General features: G+C 35.6%; 1 protein-coding gene across 4 annotated transcripts in view; it reads left to right on the plus strand.

Moving 5' to 3' along the window:
* Window positions 1–21,588, plus strand: part of LOC132912277 (poly(rC)-binding protein 3) — an 86,168-nt gene that overhangs the window by 10,413 nt on the left and 54,167 nt on the right. For all 4 annotated transcript variants that reach the window (XM_060969620.1, XM_060969623.1, XM_060969622.1 and 1 more), the window contains exon 2: window positions 6,777–7,031. In XM_060969620.1, coding sequence (XP_060825603.1) covers window positions 6,951–7,031 — 81 coding nt within the window. In that variant the 5' untranslated portion in view covers window positions 6,777–6,950. The remainder of the gene's footprint in view (window positions 1–6,776; window positions 7,032–21,588) is intronic.

Consider the following 21,588-nt stretch of genomic DNA (forward strand, 5'->3'; position numbering starts at 1 on the left):
GGAAATTGACCTTTACCGCGTCCCCAATAGGATATCGTGGAATTTCAAAGGGACAGAATGGTAAAAGGCGGAGCGGACAAATTAGATCGAGCAGACGGTTGTACATGTGTTCACGTGTATGTGTGTGTGTCACGTGGTGCACACTTTGATATTGGCTCGACGACATTTCCCTCGCACTTTTAGGTATTTATCGCCTGACCTGAAAACTGAACGAGCGAAACCTTACCTGCTCTAAGCAGTACACATCATTTGCTCAGGAATGACTAACATTTCGTAACCGTAAATCCCTTTATCTGCGCTTTATTATCATTTTACTGTTGGAATTTTCTCGAACGATCCTTGTAACCTTCTGATCCGAGCGTGGACGGCCTCTAAGAAGTTTTAGCGGCTAAAATCTGTTGCGAACACCGTGCAAATCGGTGTATTAGCTGCGAGGGGATGGAATTCGCGTGACAAAGGTGTATTATGAATTCTCGTTTGATCTAATAACGGCGGCAGTCGTGTAATTTATCTTATCGTTGTGTGTTTTTTCTCGCTTAAGCGCTAGGTATTTCGTTCGTTTTCTTTTTAGGGATTTTTTTTTTTTGCAGCAGTGTACAATACCGCGTGCTTTTATTTGAGGATATAAAAGATTATTATTACGAGAACATGGCACTTCAAAAACGCACAGGGATGAGATAAAATTTACGAGAGTATACGATTCTCTTCCCTTTGTTGGATAAAATGAATTTGGATAAAAAAATTCTTCTTGTGATTTATAAAAATATGAGATATTTCTAATGTTAGTTTAGAATAGTTTAATGGCGTCTATCGTCCGAAAATTCGTAATGTATGGGCTATTAATAAAAATGTGGGCGGATTTAATCTTGAAATACTACAATAGGATAACGCTGTATCCATCGCTCGGTTTCTTTTCGCTAGTTCCGTGAGATTTTATAGCTCTTGAAGTAACTTTAGTAGCTCTGAATTTGTTTAAAGTGGTCGTTAATAACATAATAAGATTACGTTGCTTCAGCTAAATTTTATTTTTATATATTTCTGTAGTTCGAGTATTCGTGGTCTAGCGCTGTATTAAAAGAGGAAAAGGAAATAATTGAAGCTTTAAACTTTTCGTTAATAAAATTCATGAAAATAAAATGTATTACTCGTATTATTCTGATCGAAAATTGACGGGGAAATTGGTGAGAAATATGATGGAACAACTAGAAAATTGGCTGGAATTTATATGTTTGAATTGCTTTGCATGAAAATTGTATTGTTCGTATTGGAACAATTTATGGTAATTGGTATTTGCTACGTTAACAAACTCAACACACAACGTTGGAAAACGTGTATTATGTATATTGTTTGGGAAATCTGTTTAAACATTTCTTTCTCAAGACCAGCGTGACAAACGTTTCGTGTCCCTCCTTTTTGGCTGTCTTTCGTTTTAATTCCATCCATTATTCAAAATATTATTTGATGTACATTTCTATTTATAATTTCATTTGGCTCTACTTAGGAAGCACTTAAAATAGATTTACAACTGCCGGCTATTTGTTATGTTAATATTTAGAATTTATACGACCCAGTTTTTAGGTTACATCCTTTAACAAAATTGATGTTTCAAGTAGCGTTATATATACCGTTTCCTTTCCGAATTCCTCCATAGATAAACAGTATTCTAAATATGAACATACTTAAAAACTATGTATGAAACGCCGCGACGCTCTGATTAAATTAGATAAAAATTAACTATTTTCAAGCTATGTATTTCTTTTTGAAAAACGAAAGATACGTTGCGAACGATTTTCTGCTTCGTATACTCTTCGTGTCGAATAATCTTTTACACTTTAAAATTGCACTCTGATGCATAATGTTAGAATATTAATTAAATAACGCTGTTCGTATAATAGATCGCAACGTTGTCATAAATAGTGACTATGGAAGTTTCATAATGAAGGACATAAAATGATGTACAAGTCAATGATACCTAACTTACAATTAGTGTCAAATGAGACATTCTACGTCGCTTTGTACCGCTTTAAATTATCTTTAAATGTTACTTTGCAGAAAATTTCCAGACTATTCGAGAATTTTTACGTTATACTTTCTGCGAAAACAATTTTAGTCATTTAGAGACCACAACGATCGTCTTCGTAAATTGAAAAGTATTTTTTCTTAAACTAACTATCTTTTAAATTCGTCGTACGATTTATCACCTTATTTATATCATGTAAAAAATTGACGAAAATTAGAGTCGAACAGCTGAGGCAGTGAAAAGTTAAGTTTATGAAAAATTTGTATTTTCGAACGCTTGAAACAAGCGTATTATGGCAACTCCATTAGTTACCTTCTCGAGACACGTCCCACACACGTACAAAAGACAGCACACGATTATTGAACATATTTTTCTATCTCGTTGCCGTAGGGTTTCTTTGTGACAGAAAGTTATATTTAAGTGGCTTCTATACACGTGCACGTAATGAGGAAGAGGTTCGTTAGAACCAACAAAGAACAGACAGCCAATGATACACACACTCTCGGTTAACGCGTGCGAGCCTTGAAAATAACGTCAATCCGAAACGGCATCTTCTTTGTCTCTTACAACAGTGAAAATCAGAATACAAATTTAGTTACGCGGATTCGTTCCAAATAGAATTGCTCAAGCATTCGCTATTATTGAAATTTAAAATGTAATTCTAGCGTGTAAATGGAACTCTCGGGAGCCAAATTGGTCAATTCCATCTTTCGTTAATTTCAATTTTCTGTTAAAAAAAGAATAAGAAAGATTATTTCCACGAGTTAATTTATTACAAGAAGAAGTTAATAAATGTTAGCAAATTCCAAGGTAAATTTAAAAAATAGTGTTTGCAACATCATCTTCCTCTTCTTTTTTATTTATAAATTTTTTGAATAATAGGCTCGAATAATATGATAATAGCCAGAATTTCTTTGAGCAAATGCACATTGTAATATTTGTATAAACAAATTAGAGAGCAAACAATTTATATAATAAATCGCCAATCTCTTTCATTTTTGGTTCATGCTGTAAGTAGATTCAGTCGTCAGACGCCAGACATCGATCGGTCACCAATTAACATCCCGTTTCGCTAAATGAAATGTTATTATAGCGTTAATTTTAACTATTTTTCTAGAAAGAAAATTGTGAATATTGCCAGAACTTGGATAAATACATGTGCAAAATACTAATGTAGAGAAGTATATAGATTCGTAGTAAGAAAATCTGAAAAGAACTAAAATCAACGTCTCTTAACTTTTACACTCTGCGTGCGTTCATCGAAGGATACGATTTTAATACATTTATTCCGAAATTTATTCTAAATTTTTCAAATTTATTCCGAAGTAAAAAGTATGAAAAAAGAAGGGACGAAAATGAGGGAATTCTCTTAAAGCTAAAGCTAGCGGGAAGCTAACGACAACGATAAATGAAACACAATGAAATAGTAAGATAAACGAGCAGTTAAAAACTAAAGAATTCTTTTCTCTGTTTCAAGCTAAAACTACCGAAGAATAAACGATCGATTACGCGGCGCAATGATTAAAGTCATCTATCCTCTTGAACAAATCTAACTCGACCGGCCGTTTTACCAAATTATTTCAACATCTTTGATCTGGAATTCTGTATGCAAATCAGCGTTTGTTGCACAGCTTCCTGGAATACTGTGTGCATCACGCTGACGATAATGTAATGTTTATTTAACTGCGCGAGCGTTACGATTGCTGATCGTTCGTATTCCCCGCGTTTTCCACGGAAATAGAATTCACGCGGCTTAGAAAACTATACGAGAACGAGTTGGAAATGTCGTTGAAGAGAATTACGGTGGTTCTTGGGTCCCATTGGTTTCTCAGTACAGTGAAAATCGCGTTAAGTTCGCACCGGCAATTGTACATATTTCGTTTATTTCTGAGAGGCTTTGATGTCGAGCCGGTCGTTCGAGCTAAGATATATTTGTTCTTCGCCTCTCAGCTTCGTCGTTAGCCTGTCGCCGGTGAATCGGTCGAATTATGTTGGCTGTGTAACCTAGTTCTCCTTCATGCTTCTCACCAATTGTTTTGTTCCCTCTTTAATCTCCTACTACCATTTTAATTTATCGAACCGGCGATAAATGAAATTTCGTCGGACTCGTTTCACCATGTTCTCGGGATTTCTGTTGGACTTGGGCAAATTATTTGCACAGCGGGACACGTTAAAACGAACGAACGGTATAGCGAATATGTTTTTTTTTTTTTTTTATTTTATTTTGGTTATTTTACAATTTGTCCTTATGGACATTTGGTAAAGTGTTATATCTTGTTGGTGAAGAAAAAAAATAAAAAATAAATATAGCATGTGGGCTACCCCCAGCGGGGTACCAGCTTCGTTTTTTCTAAGTTATATCTTTTATGTGCGAATATGTTTTGACAATAATATTAGGATGCTAGAAATATCACAAGTTTGCCCTTTTTATTTATTTCAAATTATTTCTCTCTAGGAGCCTTTTTGAAATCTTTTTACTTTTTCAGAAAAATTGAAACCTCGTGGCAAGTTTGTAAGAGGAAATTGTAACTCGAGTAAAATTCGTTTGAGGTTTTCATTCTGGTCTTTTTAGTATTAATTACATTTGAATTGTTAATTATAATGGCTCTTTAAATAGCTTACTTCTATAACTTCCAGATACGTAAAAATTTAACAGGCCTATGGTTCCATACATTCAAAGATCTGTTGTTTAAGAAGCTTCTCAATTTTTGTATTTTGTTATTAAATATGAAAACTGGAGTAAATTGCGGTTGAAGCTTTAATTCTAGTCTTTTAGGATTAATTACATTTGAATTATTGACTATAATGGCTATTTAAATAACTTACTTCTTCTATAATTTCGAGATGTGTGTAAAAATTTAATAGTTCCATATACTCGCAGACCTTTGTTCTTTTTTTATTATTAGATATGAATGACCGGAACACATTTCTTGAAATTGCTTTGCAAAGACGTAGTATATTAAAATCTGAGATTAGTTTTACCAGCGAGCAATGTATATTTATCATTGGAATTAATATTTGCATTCAGATAAACGAAGATAATAGAATTGTAAAAGAGCCAGTCGCAAAGTGACATTACTCTTCGCAGTGTTGTTTGAATAATTGGAATCTTGGCATTCGATTCTCCTTCTTTCGTGATTATATAAATATCCGATTAATAGTGACCCATTATACGTTTCTCCATCTTTGTATATATTCAAGGAGGTGGATTTAAAATCACCTGCTTTGATAGTTATTGCTTCGTCGATAGATTAAATCAGAAAACAGCGAAGTAAATACGTAGCCTGGAAAAGTATTTCGAGAGATAAAAAGCACGATATGTAACCCGATCGATAACTGACCACGCTGTTTACCCAATCCACTTTTAGAATTCTATACAACGAGCTTCAGAATTAAAAACTATCTTCGAAAACGTTATACATTCATCGGGGTGCTTGCAATCAATACTTTCAATCGGATTCCTGTCGAATGTTGGCGAAACTTTTCGCGATATTGTACAAATCGTTTCGTTTTTAATTTCGTTTCGTCGAATTTTTCTCGGTGGAGTAGCAATGTGAATGATAAGGATCTTCGATTTGGGAAAACTCTGGCTGATGTTAAAATTCGATTGAAAAGTCTGTAAAGAATAATAAGCGGAATAATGAGATAACAATTATTGTATGTTTATTTAGCTTTCAATTTTTCTAATTTCTATTGTAGTCGGTTGTTCGACCACAAATATCATTGAGGACTCTGATTCTTCTTCCAAATTTGGAAACTACGTGATAAGTGAGAAAAACGATAGGATAAAATCGTGTTACATTGAGACACATTATTTGATGTGTTCGTTAAAGTTTGCTAGTTCTTAACAAATTTTGTCACGTTTACGTTTTTCTTGGAAACATCTACTCGTCCACTGAGCTTCTCGACTTATATATACATGCAATAAGTATAATTAGAATTCAAAATTGGACTATATCGATTGGAAGATGAGTAAAATATTTTACAAAATGCATCACATTCCGTAATAAAATCCCAAAATTCTAAGATCTGATAATTCCAGTAATGATCTGAAGAAAATTATGTTTCTGAAACTATGTTGAAAATTGAAAATACAAATTATAGTATATCGAAGGTAATTTATGGAATCGCAATAGAATAGAATAATCTATAGCGTGTAAACCACGATCGTGATATATTATTCAAATCTTCTCGTGTTATTTTAATTAGACCAAGTTACGCAGAATTCTACCAACCCACAAAATGACAATAAATTAATTCGATACAATACAGGTTCCATAATTTTGTGATATGACCCGAAATTTGTTTGAAATATTTGCTTTCGCTGTTCTATTGGATTTTTGTACCTTTTGTATTTTTTACCACAAACTCTACGAATAAAATGGCTCGAAAGAAGAAGATATCTTCAAAGGTACAAAAGTGAAGAGGACAGCAAGAGGTTAAACAAGCCGTTAGAAAACATTGTAAAACAACAACGAGAGATAGAATATACCCAGTGGAAATAAAGTTACCTTTTTTTAAGAATTAAACAATTTGTGCTCAATTTCAGATGATTGAGAGTCCGTAACTTCTTCTAAAACTTAATTTATAATTCACGATGGATTTGTACATGTAATATTCCTAAATTACAAGGATATAACAATATGTTACACGAATACGCCATGTACATCCGAGTAAAATATAATAAACTGCTTTAACGCTATACTCGAACTTCTAAGGAATAATTAACTAATCTGTATGCATATTTTGATTGCAGTGCAAGGACTGAACACACCTGGGAGCGATTGAAAAGCACGTCCCAAGACCCCTCCAACTAAAATCACTCGCCTAACCTTTCCCCTGCCCACCTTATCCTGCCTCTTATCCTTCCCCTCTCCCTGTAAATCTCAAGAAGAGCTTTCGTTTGGATCACAGGACCCGTGACTTCATTATGGACAGTATGGATTCGAAACCAGTTTTGAACGATGACCCCTCGGTCACTCTGACCATCCGCCTGATTATGCAGGGCAAGGTAAGACCACACGATACAGTCCATTTACTATGCCGTTTATTAATTAACCTTATCGCCTTGGTTCATTAAACTCGTGACTCTTCGAGGTCCGCTCGTTATCTCGTTGAGATTGAGCGGTGAATAATTTGCGTTTACGTATTTCCTGAATATTCTGTACGTCAAAGAAAATGTCTATCGTATTATGATCAGTGGAATATTGAGACTTTCTGCAGTTTTTTTTTTTTTTTTTTTTTTTCAGTAAAGCAAAAGCAATTCCTAAGAACGTTAAGAAATTTTGCAAAATTTCTAAATTTAGGGAATTAGAAGCAATCGTCGATCGGTTATCTGCTTTTCACGAGTATACTCGTCGCGAAGAGGTGGCGATATTTTGTGTTACGACGAGCCCTATCAGCAACGAAATTAAAAAATAAAACAGTCAATTTGTTACAACTTGATTGTGCATTATAACAGCCACGCATACTCTGCGTTTGACGAGTATACTCGCTTACCTTTTGCGACACATTTCAGGTACACGCTTTTCAAAGAGATTGCAGCAGCTAAGTGTTTAAGAATGTAAAATTCCGCCACATTTTTTTAGCGATTTAGATTATAGGGAATTAAATAGAATCGTCAAGAATTTTTGTAAATTGTGTAGTTTAGCGAAATCGTTAGAATTTCTTGGAAAGAAAATAAACTTGAAAAAGAGTACAAGTTGACAAAACTGATCATTGGAAAGGAAGCGTGGGACTTTGTTCGAAGGATGAAAAATTACGCTCGTTCTAAATTTCATTTGCCGATGGAATTACCAGCAGCAATAATCGCTAGGTTCTTTCGTTATTTTCGTTTATCATTTCATAGCAACGTACACTTTAATCGACGGTTCTAGAAAACATCCCGTTAATTCGTTTGATGAATGCGCACACCGTCCATGTAACGCCTACAAGACATTAAACTCATCGTTAACAATTGACAGTTACCCTAGTTTTTTGACAGCATCCTGCTATATATACATATATATAGTTATGTAACTAGCATTTTCTCCTATCAGTTGCGGCTCGCAATGAAAGACGATGAAAAAAAGTAGGACAATGAGAAAATAATGAAGCGAATTTTCGCTGCGCGTTATTGGCTCAGTCGTCGAATAAACAAATTTTCGTTACGAAATAATTGAATAGTGGATAATTTTCTGCTTGGAACTTTCTAATTCAAAAGTTGCGATACTTCGGAAAAAAAGAGTTATCTCTTAATTAACTTCATCGTATCATTTATACAACCGACGATACACAATTCGATATACAGTTTTTTACTTCGAAGCTTCCTTTACTTTTATGCAGATAAATGAAATGGTTTAATTGCCACGCTTGCGTAACATAACGTACGATTATCTGTGAGAATTCATCTGACATCGGAGACAAGTTGCAAAGATAAATCAGAGCAAGATGTTGCACAATGTTGCACAGAAATACACATTTGTCACTCTGCTCCTCGTTTACACAGCGAAGCTCGCATCGATGTTATAATTACAATACTTCGGTGGTTCAGAAATATCGATACAAATGGTACCGGTATTATTAGCCTATTCTGAACATATTTGCTGGGCTTTTGAACCGAAGTTCGTAGCAAACACTTGACCATTTGGATATTCCAAGGATTTGAAATTCCGTTGATAAATGGACGCGTAAAGTAAATAAAGTTCTTATTCGTAATTATTGATTGCTGTTCTTAAATTTCTAAAATCATAGGATTAATTCTTCAAATGAGAATATTTTCTGCGACATCTGTCATATGATTTTTCAATTAATTAGAGAATTAGCCTGGAACGAAGTACCGCAGTAAATTATAACGTCAAAAGCCCCAAAATTCTTCTCCGGACTTAGTGAGTATTAATTAATACGCATCGAAAGCTATAAATCTGATGGGAATAAACATTCATCGAAATATTTCATTACTAGACTACGAATTTTTAAGTATTCAGGGGTAATTTAAAACACAAAATGCGAAAATACGTAAAATATTCAAGATAGGGTATTCCTTATAATACCTAGTGGACGAAAGGAACTTGTTTTTAAATTACACTTCTTCCACTCTGTCGATAAAAATCTAAATTTGCATAGACATTCTCGTTCCACTCGTACACAGTTACTAATTTCTAGTTTCTTATCTCCCTGACGATACTCCGCTCGGTTAGAAATTCTGTTAGCTCTTATACGTCCAAAGAAACCCAAGGGTCATCTTTGCCCCCCAAAGTGTCCTGCTGTATATGCAGCTCCGAAAACAGCTTCCTCGATGCTCAGTTTTGCAACGCAGACGGACCAACGGGTAGTTCGTGTTCAAATATCGTCGAAACGATTTAGATATCAAACGACGTTGTACACAGCGTGGCAGTAAGAAACTGTTGCTAGAATATATTTCATTGTTGAGATATAATTCTCGATGGCAACGTCTCTTGCTAGGATTCCAACACAAATCAAGAGCGTGAGCAATGTCTGTATCGCATGCTTGCATGCTCGGCACGGTGGATTTCTGTAGATCGTGTGTAGAATTCCGGAAACCGTACCGAAAGATCGTCATTAACGTTCTCCGGTTCGCAGTCTGCGATCCTACGAGATATTCCACTGCCGCCCCCTAAGAATATTTCCAAGATGGAATTCAAGCCCAGTTTTCTATCGATGTAACGATATTTAAACGATGGAAATTTCCCTTTGAGGATTTTATTTTGGAAATTGGAACTTAAGGCTAGGTTCGAATAAATATCTTAGCTTACAAATTGGGTGAATTACGCGGGGATTTTAAGTCGGAAATTGAAATGTAAGAGCAGGTTTGGATAAGTATTTTAGCATTCAGAATATGGGAATTTACGTGGGGGTTTTAGTTTGGATATTGGAGTTTAAGAACAGATTTGGAGAAATATTCTAGCGTTCAGAAAGTGGGCAATTTACCGAGGGTTTTAGTTAGGGAAATTGGAATCTAAGACTAGGTTTGAATAAATATTTCATTATTTATAATATGAGACTTTACCGGGAGGTTTTTCTTCTTTTATTTTCTTTTTTCCATTTTAGCTGGAATTTAAGAACAGGTTTAGACAAATATTTTAGCATTTTCACCATATGGAGATTTACTTGAGCATTCTATCTTGGAAATTGGAATAACCAGCTTGCATATGAAAGATACGTACGAAAACAATTCTTAAACAAGAGGAACGATCTCAAAACTGTTCGAATTAAAAGATCGCCGATATAGAGAATTGTTATTATCAAAGAACATGTTCAGGATAATAAACAGCCACCATACTACCGTATACGTATAAATACCAAAAGATAAAACAAAGAGAATGATCTAGGAATTGTCAAAAGAAGAAGCTAAAAACCGTGTTAGCAATATTACGAAAAGGCTTGCTCAAAATAATAAAACGATGCTAACGAAATAAACATAGAATAATCGTATACCTAAAAGAAAAAGAACGATCCGGAAGCTGGTCGAAGAGGGTTTAAAGAAATGCGTGGAAAGCGATATTGGTTGTGCCGACATTGGCTAACAAGGATCTCGAGATACGACTTCCGGGTGTGGGAAAAGCAAGGTGCGAACGTGAGGAAAGAAGAGGCGGCGGAACGTGTCTCATAAATACGCGACGATAACTGTCAAAAGGAAACAGTGTAATAGGCGAATCGACGAACGACGACTGTCCGGATTTACAGCCGGTGACGCGAGCCAAGACGATACTATCCTCGTTGCCCCGGGGCTTCGACAATTACGATTTTTTTTATTTTCGTGTCCGGCACTGGGAAGGCCGGTATTTTCGTCGGACTTGGATTACCGTCCGAAAATAACGAGCGCTGCGTGCACACAGACATCTCACCGACCATTTGTAATTGGCCTCTCACCGTAACTTACGATGGATCATTCGTTTAACCCTTTAACACATTGACTGTCACAGTGGCAACCGGTGACCTACGTTTTATTCAATTTTTTATGACGATCAAAGTCAGATAAATTTCACGAGCCATGGCAAATGTTGGACAATGCGAATGACTTAGATAACGTGGTCGGAGAAAAATACAGTACGTAGATATAATATAATATTTTGCAAGAACAATAGCGTTATGGTGTGGTGCGTTTGAACGTGTCGCGGCTCCGGTAAAATAACATTACAGTCAACGCGTTAAGGATTGCAATGTAAGCGGATTTACGCGACTGATGGAACCTTAACTCGAATAATAAATTTCTTTAATTAGTTGCATAGGAAAATGAGAGAATATAATAATTCAGAGGGCAAATAATGCAATAGAAATTTTCCAGTTCTTGCCATTATTTTGTTTTTTGTTAACGTAATACCGAAGTAGATTCGGTTTATAAGAACCAGATAAGTAGATTCGGTCGTCGATCGTCAGACATCGATTAAATTTCGATTCGTTACAGGGACTTTGTATTGCAGCGGCAATTTTGGTTATTTCTCTTTAGAGAATTTGGATAAATATAGAGCAAAATGCTAATGTGGAAAGGTCTGACTCGGAAGCTATGGATTTGTCACATAAGAATTGCAAGAGGAGAATTATCGAGGATACAATTTTTATCTATTTGCTATCAAAATTTGTCATAATATAAAAAGGACGAAAGCGGTTAGAAGTTAAAGAATTCGAAAGATGGATCGATAGTACTTTATAAAATGGCAACAACTATAATGTTTTAATCCTAAGAAGAAGGTATTTTACAAATTGCACAATTTACAATTACTCGTCGTATAAAAAGGATATCTACACTGTGAACATGTAGGATAATTTTATAATGTGAATTATGGTTAAATAGACAATGTCTGTTCAATTCTAATAACATGCATTTCTCTAAATTTTTAGTGTTTCAATTATATGCACATTTTTCTGACTGTTCGATAATATCGAAACGCAGGAACCTCTCAGAGGACAAATCGAAGACTCGGTAAATGTAAAAGCAAAGAAAACAATTTTACAAATACTATTTTCTAAATATATTTTGAGAATATTCATTTGTGTAATAATAATCATTCGTTCATGAAAGTAACTCATTTGTTTTCGAGAATTTATCGTGGACATTAATCGTGTATTTATCTGATGAAATTGAGGAATTGATAAGAACACGAAATTAGCCAGTTTAGCTTCTAAGAGGCTTTACATAGCACTGACATAACTTCAACGAAAAACCATGAAACATAACTAACCAGTTTGTGAGGCGAGAAATGTGTAATTGAAATAACTGCAACTAATGAGAATTTTATTAGCCGTTGATTTTGAATGAAATTTATCACGTGTTAAGGAAAAAGAAAGAAAAATCAACGTGCGAATATACACTATAAATCATACGGGCTATGATACACGAAATGGTATAATTAGTAAAATAATTGGTAAAATGGAATAGGTATAATTAAAGTGCATATGAAGAATAAATTTTACGAGCCGATGATTTTGAATAGAATTTATTGTCGGTGAAAGGAAAGGAGAGAAAAATCAATGTGTAAATATAGAGTTCTCCAAATTCCACGGTTGATGTTGGGTTCACGAGGCTGGACCGGAAACAGAGCAGTGAGAGGTATTCCGGTCGATTTGCTTTTTTCGCCGTGGCTGTCGCCCGGTCGCGGCTATCCATGACCCGAGTCAATAATAAATCGGTTAGCGCGTGTGCCAAGACTCTCTCCGTGTCACTATTTTATTTTACTTTGTTTTCGACACGGATTCGCTTTTTCAATCCGGCCAACGAATCTTCTTCTTTTTCTAAGATTGAAAATAAAACGAAGCCTACATCTTCTTCGAAACACATTTATTAATAGAGAAACGTCAAATACAGAAAGAAAGAAAAAAGCTAACGAAATGTATACACTGTAAAAATGAGATGGAACTTCGAAATGCAGCTCGAAATTCAAATTTCTTTTCGCTGAATTTTACACATGATATTATAGTGAATTGTTTCTTGGACGCAATCTTCGATCTCTAAATATTTAATGAAACTTCCAGTCTTTCGAAGAAAATCGATTCCAAGATGTTGCGATCGAAAATGTTCAGTCAAAAATACAAAATAACCCAACGGTGCACAATTTGCAAATTTAACGCTGGAAGATTTAATAACATTTTCAATCCTCCAAAAAGATTAGTTTATCTTTTTTCTCTTTCTTTTTTAGTAGGAAAAGAGACAATTTAGCGATGCATAAATTGTAACTTGCTCGTCTAAAACTCGAAAGCTTCGGTAAGATCTGTATACCTTCGACGGAGCAGAAAATCAACGACGCGCAGTTTGCAAATTTAACCTCAGGAAACATAATAAAATTTCCATCCTCCCGAAACAATCGATTTAACAACGCGCCATTTCGAACTTTCTAACTTTAAAACTCTAAAGCTTGGACGATATCTGCGCGTTTTCCACAGAACAGAAAATCAACAATGCAGAATTTGCAAATTTAACGCTAGGAGATCGAATGAAATTTTCATTCTTTCGAAAGAATCGCTCTAACAGCGTACAATTCGCGATTTTCAACTGCAATCATCATACAGACTTCATCACAGACGAAATTTCATTCATCACAGAGAGTAGCGTTCGCTGGAAACTCCAAAGCTGCGAAATCGTAGCCGGTTCCTGTCCGCTCGAGAGCCAACGATAGAACTCAAAATTGCTCTTCCCTTTCCTGGTTTATCCATTTGTTCTCTTGGTGGTTTCGCCGGCAATAAAACCGGCCCGCGCCGCGTGTAAACGCGAATCCTTTCGCTGCGTTCTTCGCTCGTGTTCCGGTAGATAATATCGCAACTCTAAAGGGGTGGCGCGTATCGACTGTGGAGGGTTGAACGCACGAGAGTAACTCGTTTATTTGAAACCGTTTCCGTTGGTTGGAGGTAGAAGTTTGATACAACTACGAGGAAAGTAAGGAATTTGTTTGAAAGAAGTCGAAATGAAAGCTGCAGTGGAACTTCATTTATATGGACGATTCACTTTATCCGACTTGTTAATTACGTAAATTTATACCTATATATAATACATATCTCTTATAGTTCTGTTGAGGTTATTAGATGTATGTGAACAAAGGGACGCGTGGATAAATTGTAAATATATTTTAAATACTGAAGTGTAAATACAAATCGGAATATAATTGAACGGATCCAGATCCTGACTGAAAACCCTGAAGCCATCGTCGCCTGTCTACAGTTTATGGTCTGCCTTCGACCCAGTCTTTTGTCTATACTCTGTCGATGGCTTCGGTGCTTGAGAAACTGAAAGACCAGATGTAGAGTTTTCTTAGAGGTGGTGATCACTTCAACAAGTTCGATATGTAAATACTGTATTTTTCAAATGGCAAAAAAGATGTTAAAAAATAAGGAAAAATATTAGGTATTCATTTATGATCTATTACATCATACATTATTTTGTTAAATTAATTGTACGAATATATCGATCTACAGTGAACGTTTTATTTTAACACGCTGTGAAGTCGATGCCGTGAAGACGTACCGATATTATTATTCTTTGACGTTTCTCAGTAATCTAACACGCGTAGGAATTTTTTAATGCAACCGACGAAAACAAATTTCTTTCTATTTTTCTAGTCGCGGAAAGTAAGAATTGTAAAAATATTCCCATATTGAACTTGTTAAAATTCACTGTGATATCGAACGTGTTAATTACCTAAATTATATCTTCTTCTAACAGTTGAACATATAGTGAAATTTCTTTTACCAAAAATTATCATTTATGAATCGATTTAACGAAATGACAATACAGTAATTCATAATTAAAAAGTGGATGTGATAGAAAACGCGTTGGATGGCATCAGAGGGCAACGTGGATCATGCAATTCGTCGCGAATCTGACTGGCTGCCAAGAATTTGAACTTCCTTCCCTTCGCCGATCCGGCAACCTTCCATTTCTATTTTTTCGCCGATGAATAAATCACACAATGCATCGTTAAGCCACCTATTCCGCAATCGATAACTTCGCGCGTACGATCGATAATAAAATTTACAATGGATATATAAAAGTAATAGCTTTAGAATGAGAAAATTGGCTCTATAAATCTACGGAAAATTAATTATATAGAATAATTATGGAATTTAATTGCATGGAATATTATGCTATATATATTCCGAAATATACGAAAAAATATTATTTGACAAAAAGATAGTATATCACTGTGCTTATGATACTTTGATTTCTGCAAACATTATAAAATTGCAGGATCTAAATAGAAGAAGGAATAATGCTAACATTTCTCGAACTTATTTTTTTAGAATCTAGTAATATAAAGTGATTAAAGGAGAAAGAATTAGATATGAAATTGTACGTATAACACAACGTTAGATTTTAAACATAAGCTACTAAGTATTAAACATCATTTAGCTATGAATAAATTCATTGAAGTATGTAACTTGTTTTTTGAGAATTGGATTTATCATTGTGATATGTATTTTTCAGAATTGATATATTTATGTAATCAAATTAAAAAATTGGTGATCGTGATTCTTATGGGAAAATAAAATAAAAATTGAAAAATTATTGCAAAGTTCCTCGCACAAGTATTCGAATGCGATAATAGGCTCTTCAAGCTCGAACACAATCGATTCCAGCATTAAGTTCTCGCCTCGTATTTGGAGTGTTGTAAATTGAACTGATCCGTTGAAACATTCAAAATTTGTTCAATATAGGAAATTTGGAAGGATCATATTGGTAAATAGCAAAAAAGAAGACGAGTATAATAATGGAATGTTTTTTCTTTACAAATAAAAATATTTTATAATATCAAATAATTAATAATATTCCTACGATCGGCTAGTCTAGGGTTGCAATTTATTGACATCGCTGCTTGACGTTTCTTTGCAGAAATACATTTGTCTATTTTTTCGTACTTTTCTAAGATGTTCCATTGCATTATCAGTAAACTGGTTGATACTGCTGTTGACAATTGCGATGTTCTCAATGACTTTTCTACAAGGCTGTGTATTTTAGCGGAAAGACAAGACGACCACGTGACGGCTGCATGACGACAAGTGACTCTTTGTCTCCTTGTAGCAAGAGTTTTTATTGGAGTTTAGAAACAGAATTTTCCTTGACATCTTTGTTCCAACATCGAGTTTAGAAGCTGCATGTTCCTTGACATTTTTATTTATTCAAACTTGAAGTTTCCCTTCCAGTTTAAAAAAGCTACATTTTCCTCGATATTTTTACTTAAACTTTCAGTTCTCGCTCGAGTTTAAACGCTGAATTTTCCTTGACATTTTTGTTGTTTGGAACATCGAACCGTTGCAAGTTGCAGCGTCCACCGTACGACACTTTCGTATTTGATTTCGATTCGGAAAAACGAAGACAATATCCGAGAAGGTATTCAGCCGATTTTACGATCTATTACGATCCCATTACCGCGCCGAGGTTCACCTGTTCACAGTCTAGCGAACGCGCGTCTTGTTCGTGCACTTCGAAGTCCGATTCCGCCGTCGTCTACATCCGTAATTAATAGTCACACGAGCTGTGGTCGCGGCACTGGCAATTAATGTCCGCCGTCTTAGCAATTAATCGTACTCGGTAGACGTCGAACGAGCCGCCTGGCTCTGTTAGAACATCTTTTTGCGACGCGCATTGTGTTACTATCTGCTTGCATCAAGAAACTGGCATCGAGACGCTTCGAAACCGTTGCATCTCCGACGAGGATATATAGTAACTGCAATAGTATGTACTTTTGAGTCTGTAGTGGATTTCTGTGCTAACGTGGTGTTAAATCTGTGACGGGAGTGTAGCGATTTTGGAATTGTTTTCGAAATTAAATTGGTGGCTGAAGTGGCCTCTCTATTATTGGGATAGACCAAGTTGGATCCGTGACGAAGGAAACGAAAAGTATTTTCAGGATCGTTTAGCATCGTAATCGATAGAGGAATGCGGATATTTAGGGTCGTGATTTCATATATTTACGAGTATAATTAAACAAATGGAAGCTGGAAGCTAAATATTACAACGTGTACGGTGCTATGGACATTTTCTCTATTTTTTGCATATTATGTGTTTTCTATCGGTTTTGCTACGTTTACATTTTCTGTCTGGTATAGTCGGACTCTATTTTAGGGTATTCGTAATTGCATTTATCTGGAAAGTATAGCATTTAAAATTATCAATGAGATTAGTATTTAAATTGAAATAGACGAGCAGTGTGTATTATTAGTATTGAAGTTCTCCAAAGGCTAATACTTGTACGAAATGTAGACTTTTCTTGACACGACGTTTGTTAAATAAAAATACAAAGACACAGGTTTCTCTGGATAAGATTTTTAACGAACGACGTGCCAAGCTGCTGATTTTTCTACACGAAACTCTGGTTAAGTAATAGTAAGATAACGTAAGTCTTCCCTCATACAATTTTTGTTAGTAATTAATAATTATAATAATACAAAAGATACGCATGTTTGATGCGAGTCAGTTGATAGACCTCTCGAATGGAAAAAGTAGCGTTTGAAATTGTTTCCTGAATCGAAGTCGAATAGATGATGTTACACGTGTAATAATGAAAGTGTAAATGGCATAAAACTGTAGCGATCGTAATACTCTCGTAAATAGCAAAGTTGAAATTAAATTGCAAATCGATTGAGAATTATAAAATCCAGTTTAGAGCGAAGGAGCAACGTTTATAATTATCTTGACGATTCAGTTTGTTACAATCTCTATTAGTAGAGATTGAGATATGTAGAGTTGGATTTCTGATTAAGGCATCGTAATTGGAATCGTTCCCTGAATTCGAATGGATCGAGGTTCTCGCACAATCTCTGTTATTAAATTATGTGCAACCGACTGTAAGATTCGTTGTGTAGCATGCTTAACGCTGTCACTGAATCCTGTAGCAGATAGATACAATAGAATTAAATTTCTGTCCCTGAAATATATTATTTCCTGATATTTCTATTTCATTGAAAGGAAAAAGAGAATATATGTATATATGTTAAAAATATGACGAACCAAGTATGATGAATGTATCTTTGTATTATATTCTATCGAAATTTATGTTGAATTGATTTAGATTAAATTACAAAGTAAATAATGATCTCAAGTTCGCGAAAGAGTATTATGCTACTAATAGATCGATAAATTATCCAAGTTGAAGGAGGAAAAAGTGATATTGAAAATCTCTTGAATATTCATAGGATACTTTAAATTAAACGCTGCTAATTAGGAAACTTAAATATCTTGAGACTTCGTGGTAACTTTGTGAAAATCCTGGACAACTTTTACGATTTTCTCGATACTTGAAATCTTTCTTATAGTTGGATTTCGTAGAGCTTAGTTACTTTGGTAGAAAATATGGGATTAACAGGAATACAATTTTCGGAATTCTAGTTCCTTGTACCTCGATATTTTACAAAACTCTGAATTCCAATTTTCTCGTGAAAAGACGCAATTCCTAATTTTACGTTTTAAGTACGTAATTACTTTTATTAATGCTTTTGCCTGAAAAAAATATATAAATATGATGACACGTGTCTAATATTAAAAAGCTGGTTTTATAACCGCATCTGTCCATTAATTCGCGTAATAAAGACTTTATATGCTTATTTTCCCATTAACGAGATAAGCCTTTTAACGTGCAGAAATAGCACGATAAGATGATCTCAGGTATGGTTACGTTCAATTTACAGGAAAAAGTCACGCAATCTGTTCTTTTAATAAATCCAGTATTAAAATAAAGATAATGTGTTCCAGCGTTTACGTCGATATTTCATATAATAATCGTTCTCATAAGTTTTATGAAAAGAGACTTGTTCCGATTAATTTCCCAAGGAATGACGTAACGTCTTGCAATTAATTTTAACAGAATTGCGTCGATGTTTCATCTTCATACCCACTGGACTCTGTCTCCATCTAAAGCTGTCCTTATAATTGCAAAATAAGATGAAGAAGAAGCAATGGTAATTTAAAGACAGTATTTGAAGAATTTATCGAATTAAAAAGACTATGATAATAATAAAATATACTATACAATATATGAGACTAAAAAAAATAAAATAAAAGCTAAAAAGCAAACAAATTTTCATTGAAATAGAACGTGTCAATTTTAAAGATACGTCAGAATTTCAAAAATGTCATATTCGTATAAATATCTATTATATTTATAATTCGTACAAATACCATCATTATTCGTAGAAAAGATAGGATAAGTGGACTGCGGATTTCCATGGAATTTTATATTTTTATTAACGAAAATAACCAAGGGAATAAATAACCTACATAGAGATTTATTTCGCTTATAAAATATTGCAACACGAATACCACGCGTAATATGCAGCGACATAACAAATATTCCAAGCGGAGTCCTGTTGCAACGTTTGATAGGTGAAATAAATCTTTATTCTCTTCGGTTACGATCCCTTAGCATTCCATTTGCATTGCATCTTCTACACATTTGCATAAATAACGCGGATCCTCGAACCTAACGACGAATCGCATCTTCCATTTTTCACACGGGAGCAACGTTGAAGTCCAATAGCTACCTCGTCGACCAATCGAAAGCATCGCTAAGAACCGTCTCTCCTAAGTATCACCATGTGTCGCTCTAATAAAATTTCCCAATTCACGCAAATCCCCATTCGCGATCCTAAATCCCCGCCTCTGCAACAAGAATACATTCCCAAAACCTATTACTCCGTCTTCTGGCAAACATCTCGCCATTTAAATCCTCGGAGACCTCGCGAAACCTTCGATTCCCACGTAACAGCCCAATTTCTGGGGCTCGACATTGAAATCGTCGAAGAATCTGAAGAACGTTTCCAACGCTACTAACAACCACCGCTATCGTCTCCACCCTCTACGACTGTGCACCTTTTAAACTCGCGCGTGTAACACACGTACGTGGTTCTAATACACGCAAAGCATCCCCCAACGCTCGCGTATCCGATACACCGACGTCGGTGTTCGTGCTGAAGTGCAGCACGGAAATTATTGCACGTTTCTGCATGTCTGGATGATGCTCCGCTCCATAGGGCTCTTTCCACGGCCGGTTCGTCGGTTGGTCGACCAGGGGACTCCCTTTATCCTATCGGTGCGCACCCTCCGCTCGACTCGACCCACCCTCTTGCAGGGTTTCCCTCTCACTCGGCCCCTTTTCTCTCCTTCTACCTTTTTCCTAGCTGCAAACCACCAACCCCCGTCTCTCGACGTCTCCCTCGCGGCTTCTTACTCTACTCGCGGCAAGTACTTCCATGACAAATCTCGTTACACCCGCGTTTTTCTATGTCGATGGCGTCGCCAACCACAGAGATGATGGGGCTTCCCTGTTCCGCCGTCGTTCTTCGCGCTCTCTCATACCCGTTTTTCCTTTCTCCGAGCGAGAATGTTGCTGCCCTTTTCTCTTTAGCGCAGTTACAACACGAATAGAGGCGCCTGAATATTGGCTGTGCTCGTTCTTTCATGCGGTCCTGCTGCGCGACATGGGTGGGATCTTCCTTCGTGATTGTCGTTTGATTAAGAATCTTGCGGAATGCAGATTCGCGTTTCTTTGGGACGGGGGATGTAGTTAAATGAGTGGACTGTTTGTAGAGAATTGCTTCGTTCGTGGAATGTTATAGAAATATGTTTTGGAGTAATTTATATGTTTTTTTTTTTCTTATTGTGTGCATTTTGTGGTCTTCTTCAGGTTTGAATTTCCAATACGAATTCATAGAAATTTGCAGTACGGTTATCGTTTGTAGACTGCGGATTTTTATGCGTCTGTACAAAATTTCGGAATAGCAAAATGCGTATAATATAAGTTTGTCGTATGTTTTCATATGCAAAGTCCGATTCGTTCAACTTCGGTGATAGTTTCTTCTACTTCTAAGTGGTACAGTGGCAGCGAAAAGAAAGTTTAAAGAGTAAATCGGGGGAAACGCTGCAATTTCGCAAAACTGAATTGTAATTGACAAGAGAAACGAATGTATAGGATATAATCGTGCGAGAGTTAAGTACGGGAAAAATGTTTAATACAAACGTTACACACTCGAGTATCAATTTTAAACTTTCTTCTGTCCGCCATTGTATGTGAAGCTTTCTTTATGAAAGGTTTCTTCGTAAAATTAGGCAACGCTCTTACGTCAGCATGCTTAATATATCGTGACAAAGAGACCATATGAAAACGTCACGCATCAAACGCATTTATGAATTATCGTGTTGCATTGTTTCTCTTCAACCTAAATTTAAGTTAGATGGCGATGTAAATTCCTTGACACGAATCTCGTACACACGTATATAAAACTTGAAAATATTTCGAGAACACGATACGATGTTTCACAATAATTAAATTTATTTACTCTTCGATATTGTTTGATCTAGTTTAATTTTATCGGATACGGTCATCAAATTTAAATGTCGGTTGAAACAATTTTTATTCCTCTGGAACGTCAGCCGATTAATCCCCTTACTCGACATGGGATTCACGTTCGCGATAAAACCGATCGTCCCACGATCAATCCGGAACCGATCAGGATTTCACGCTAACTTTAATTCAATTCGATGGTCGCGTTTTCATACTATCGGTGTTTATAATTCTCGCAGTACAAACTCGCGATAAAAGTGCCTTTATCTCCATATCGAAGCAATTGGATATCAAAAACACTCG

Source organism: Bombus pascuorum, chromosome 11 (assembly GCF_905332965.1).
Source record: "Bombus pascuorum chromosome 11, iyBomPasc1.1, whole genome shotgun sequence".
NCBI lineage: Eukaryota > Metazoa > Arthropoda > Insecta > Hymenoptera > Apidae > Bombus > Bombus pascuorum.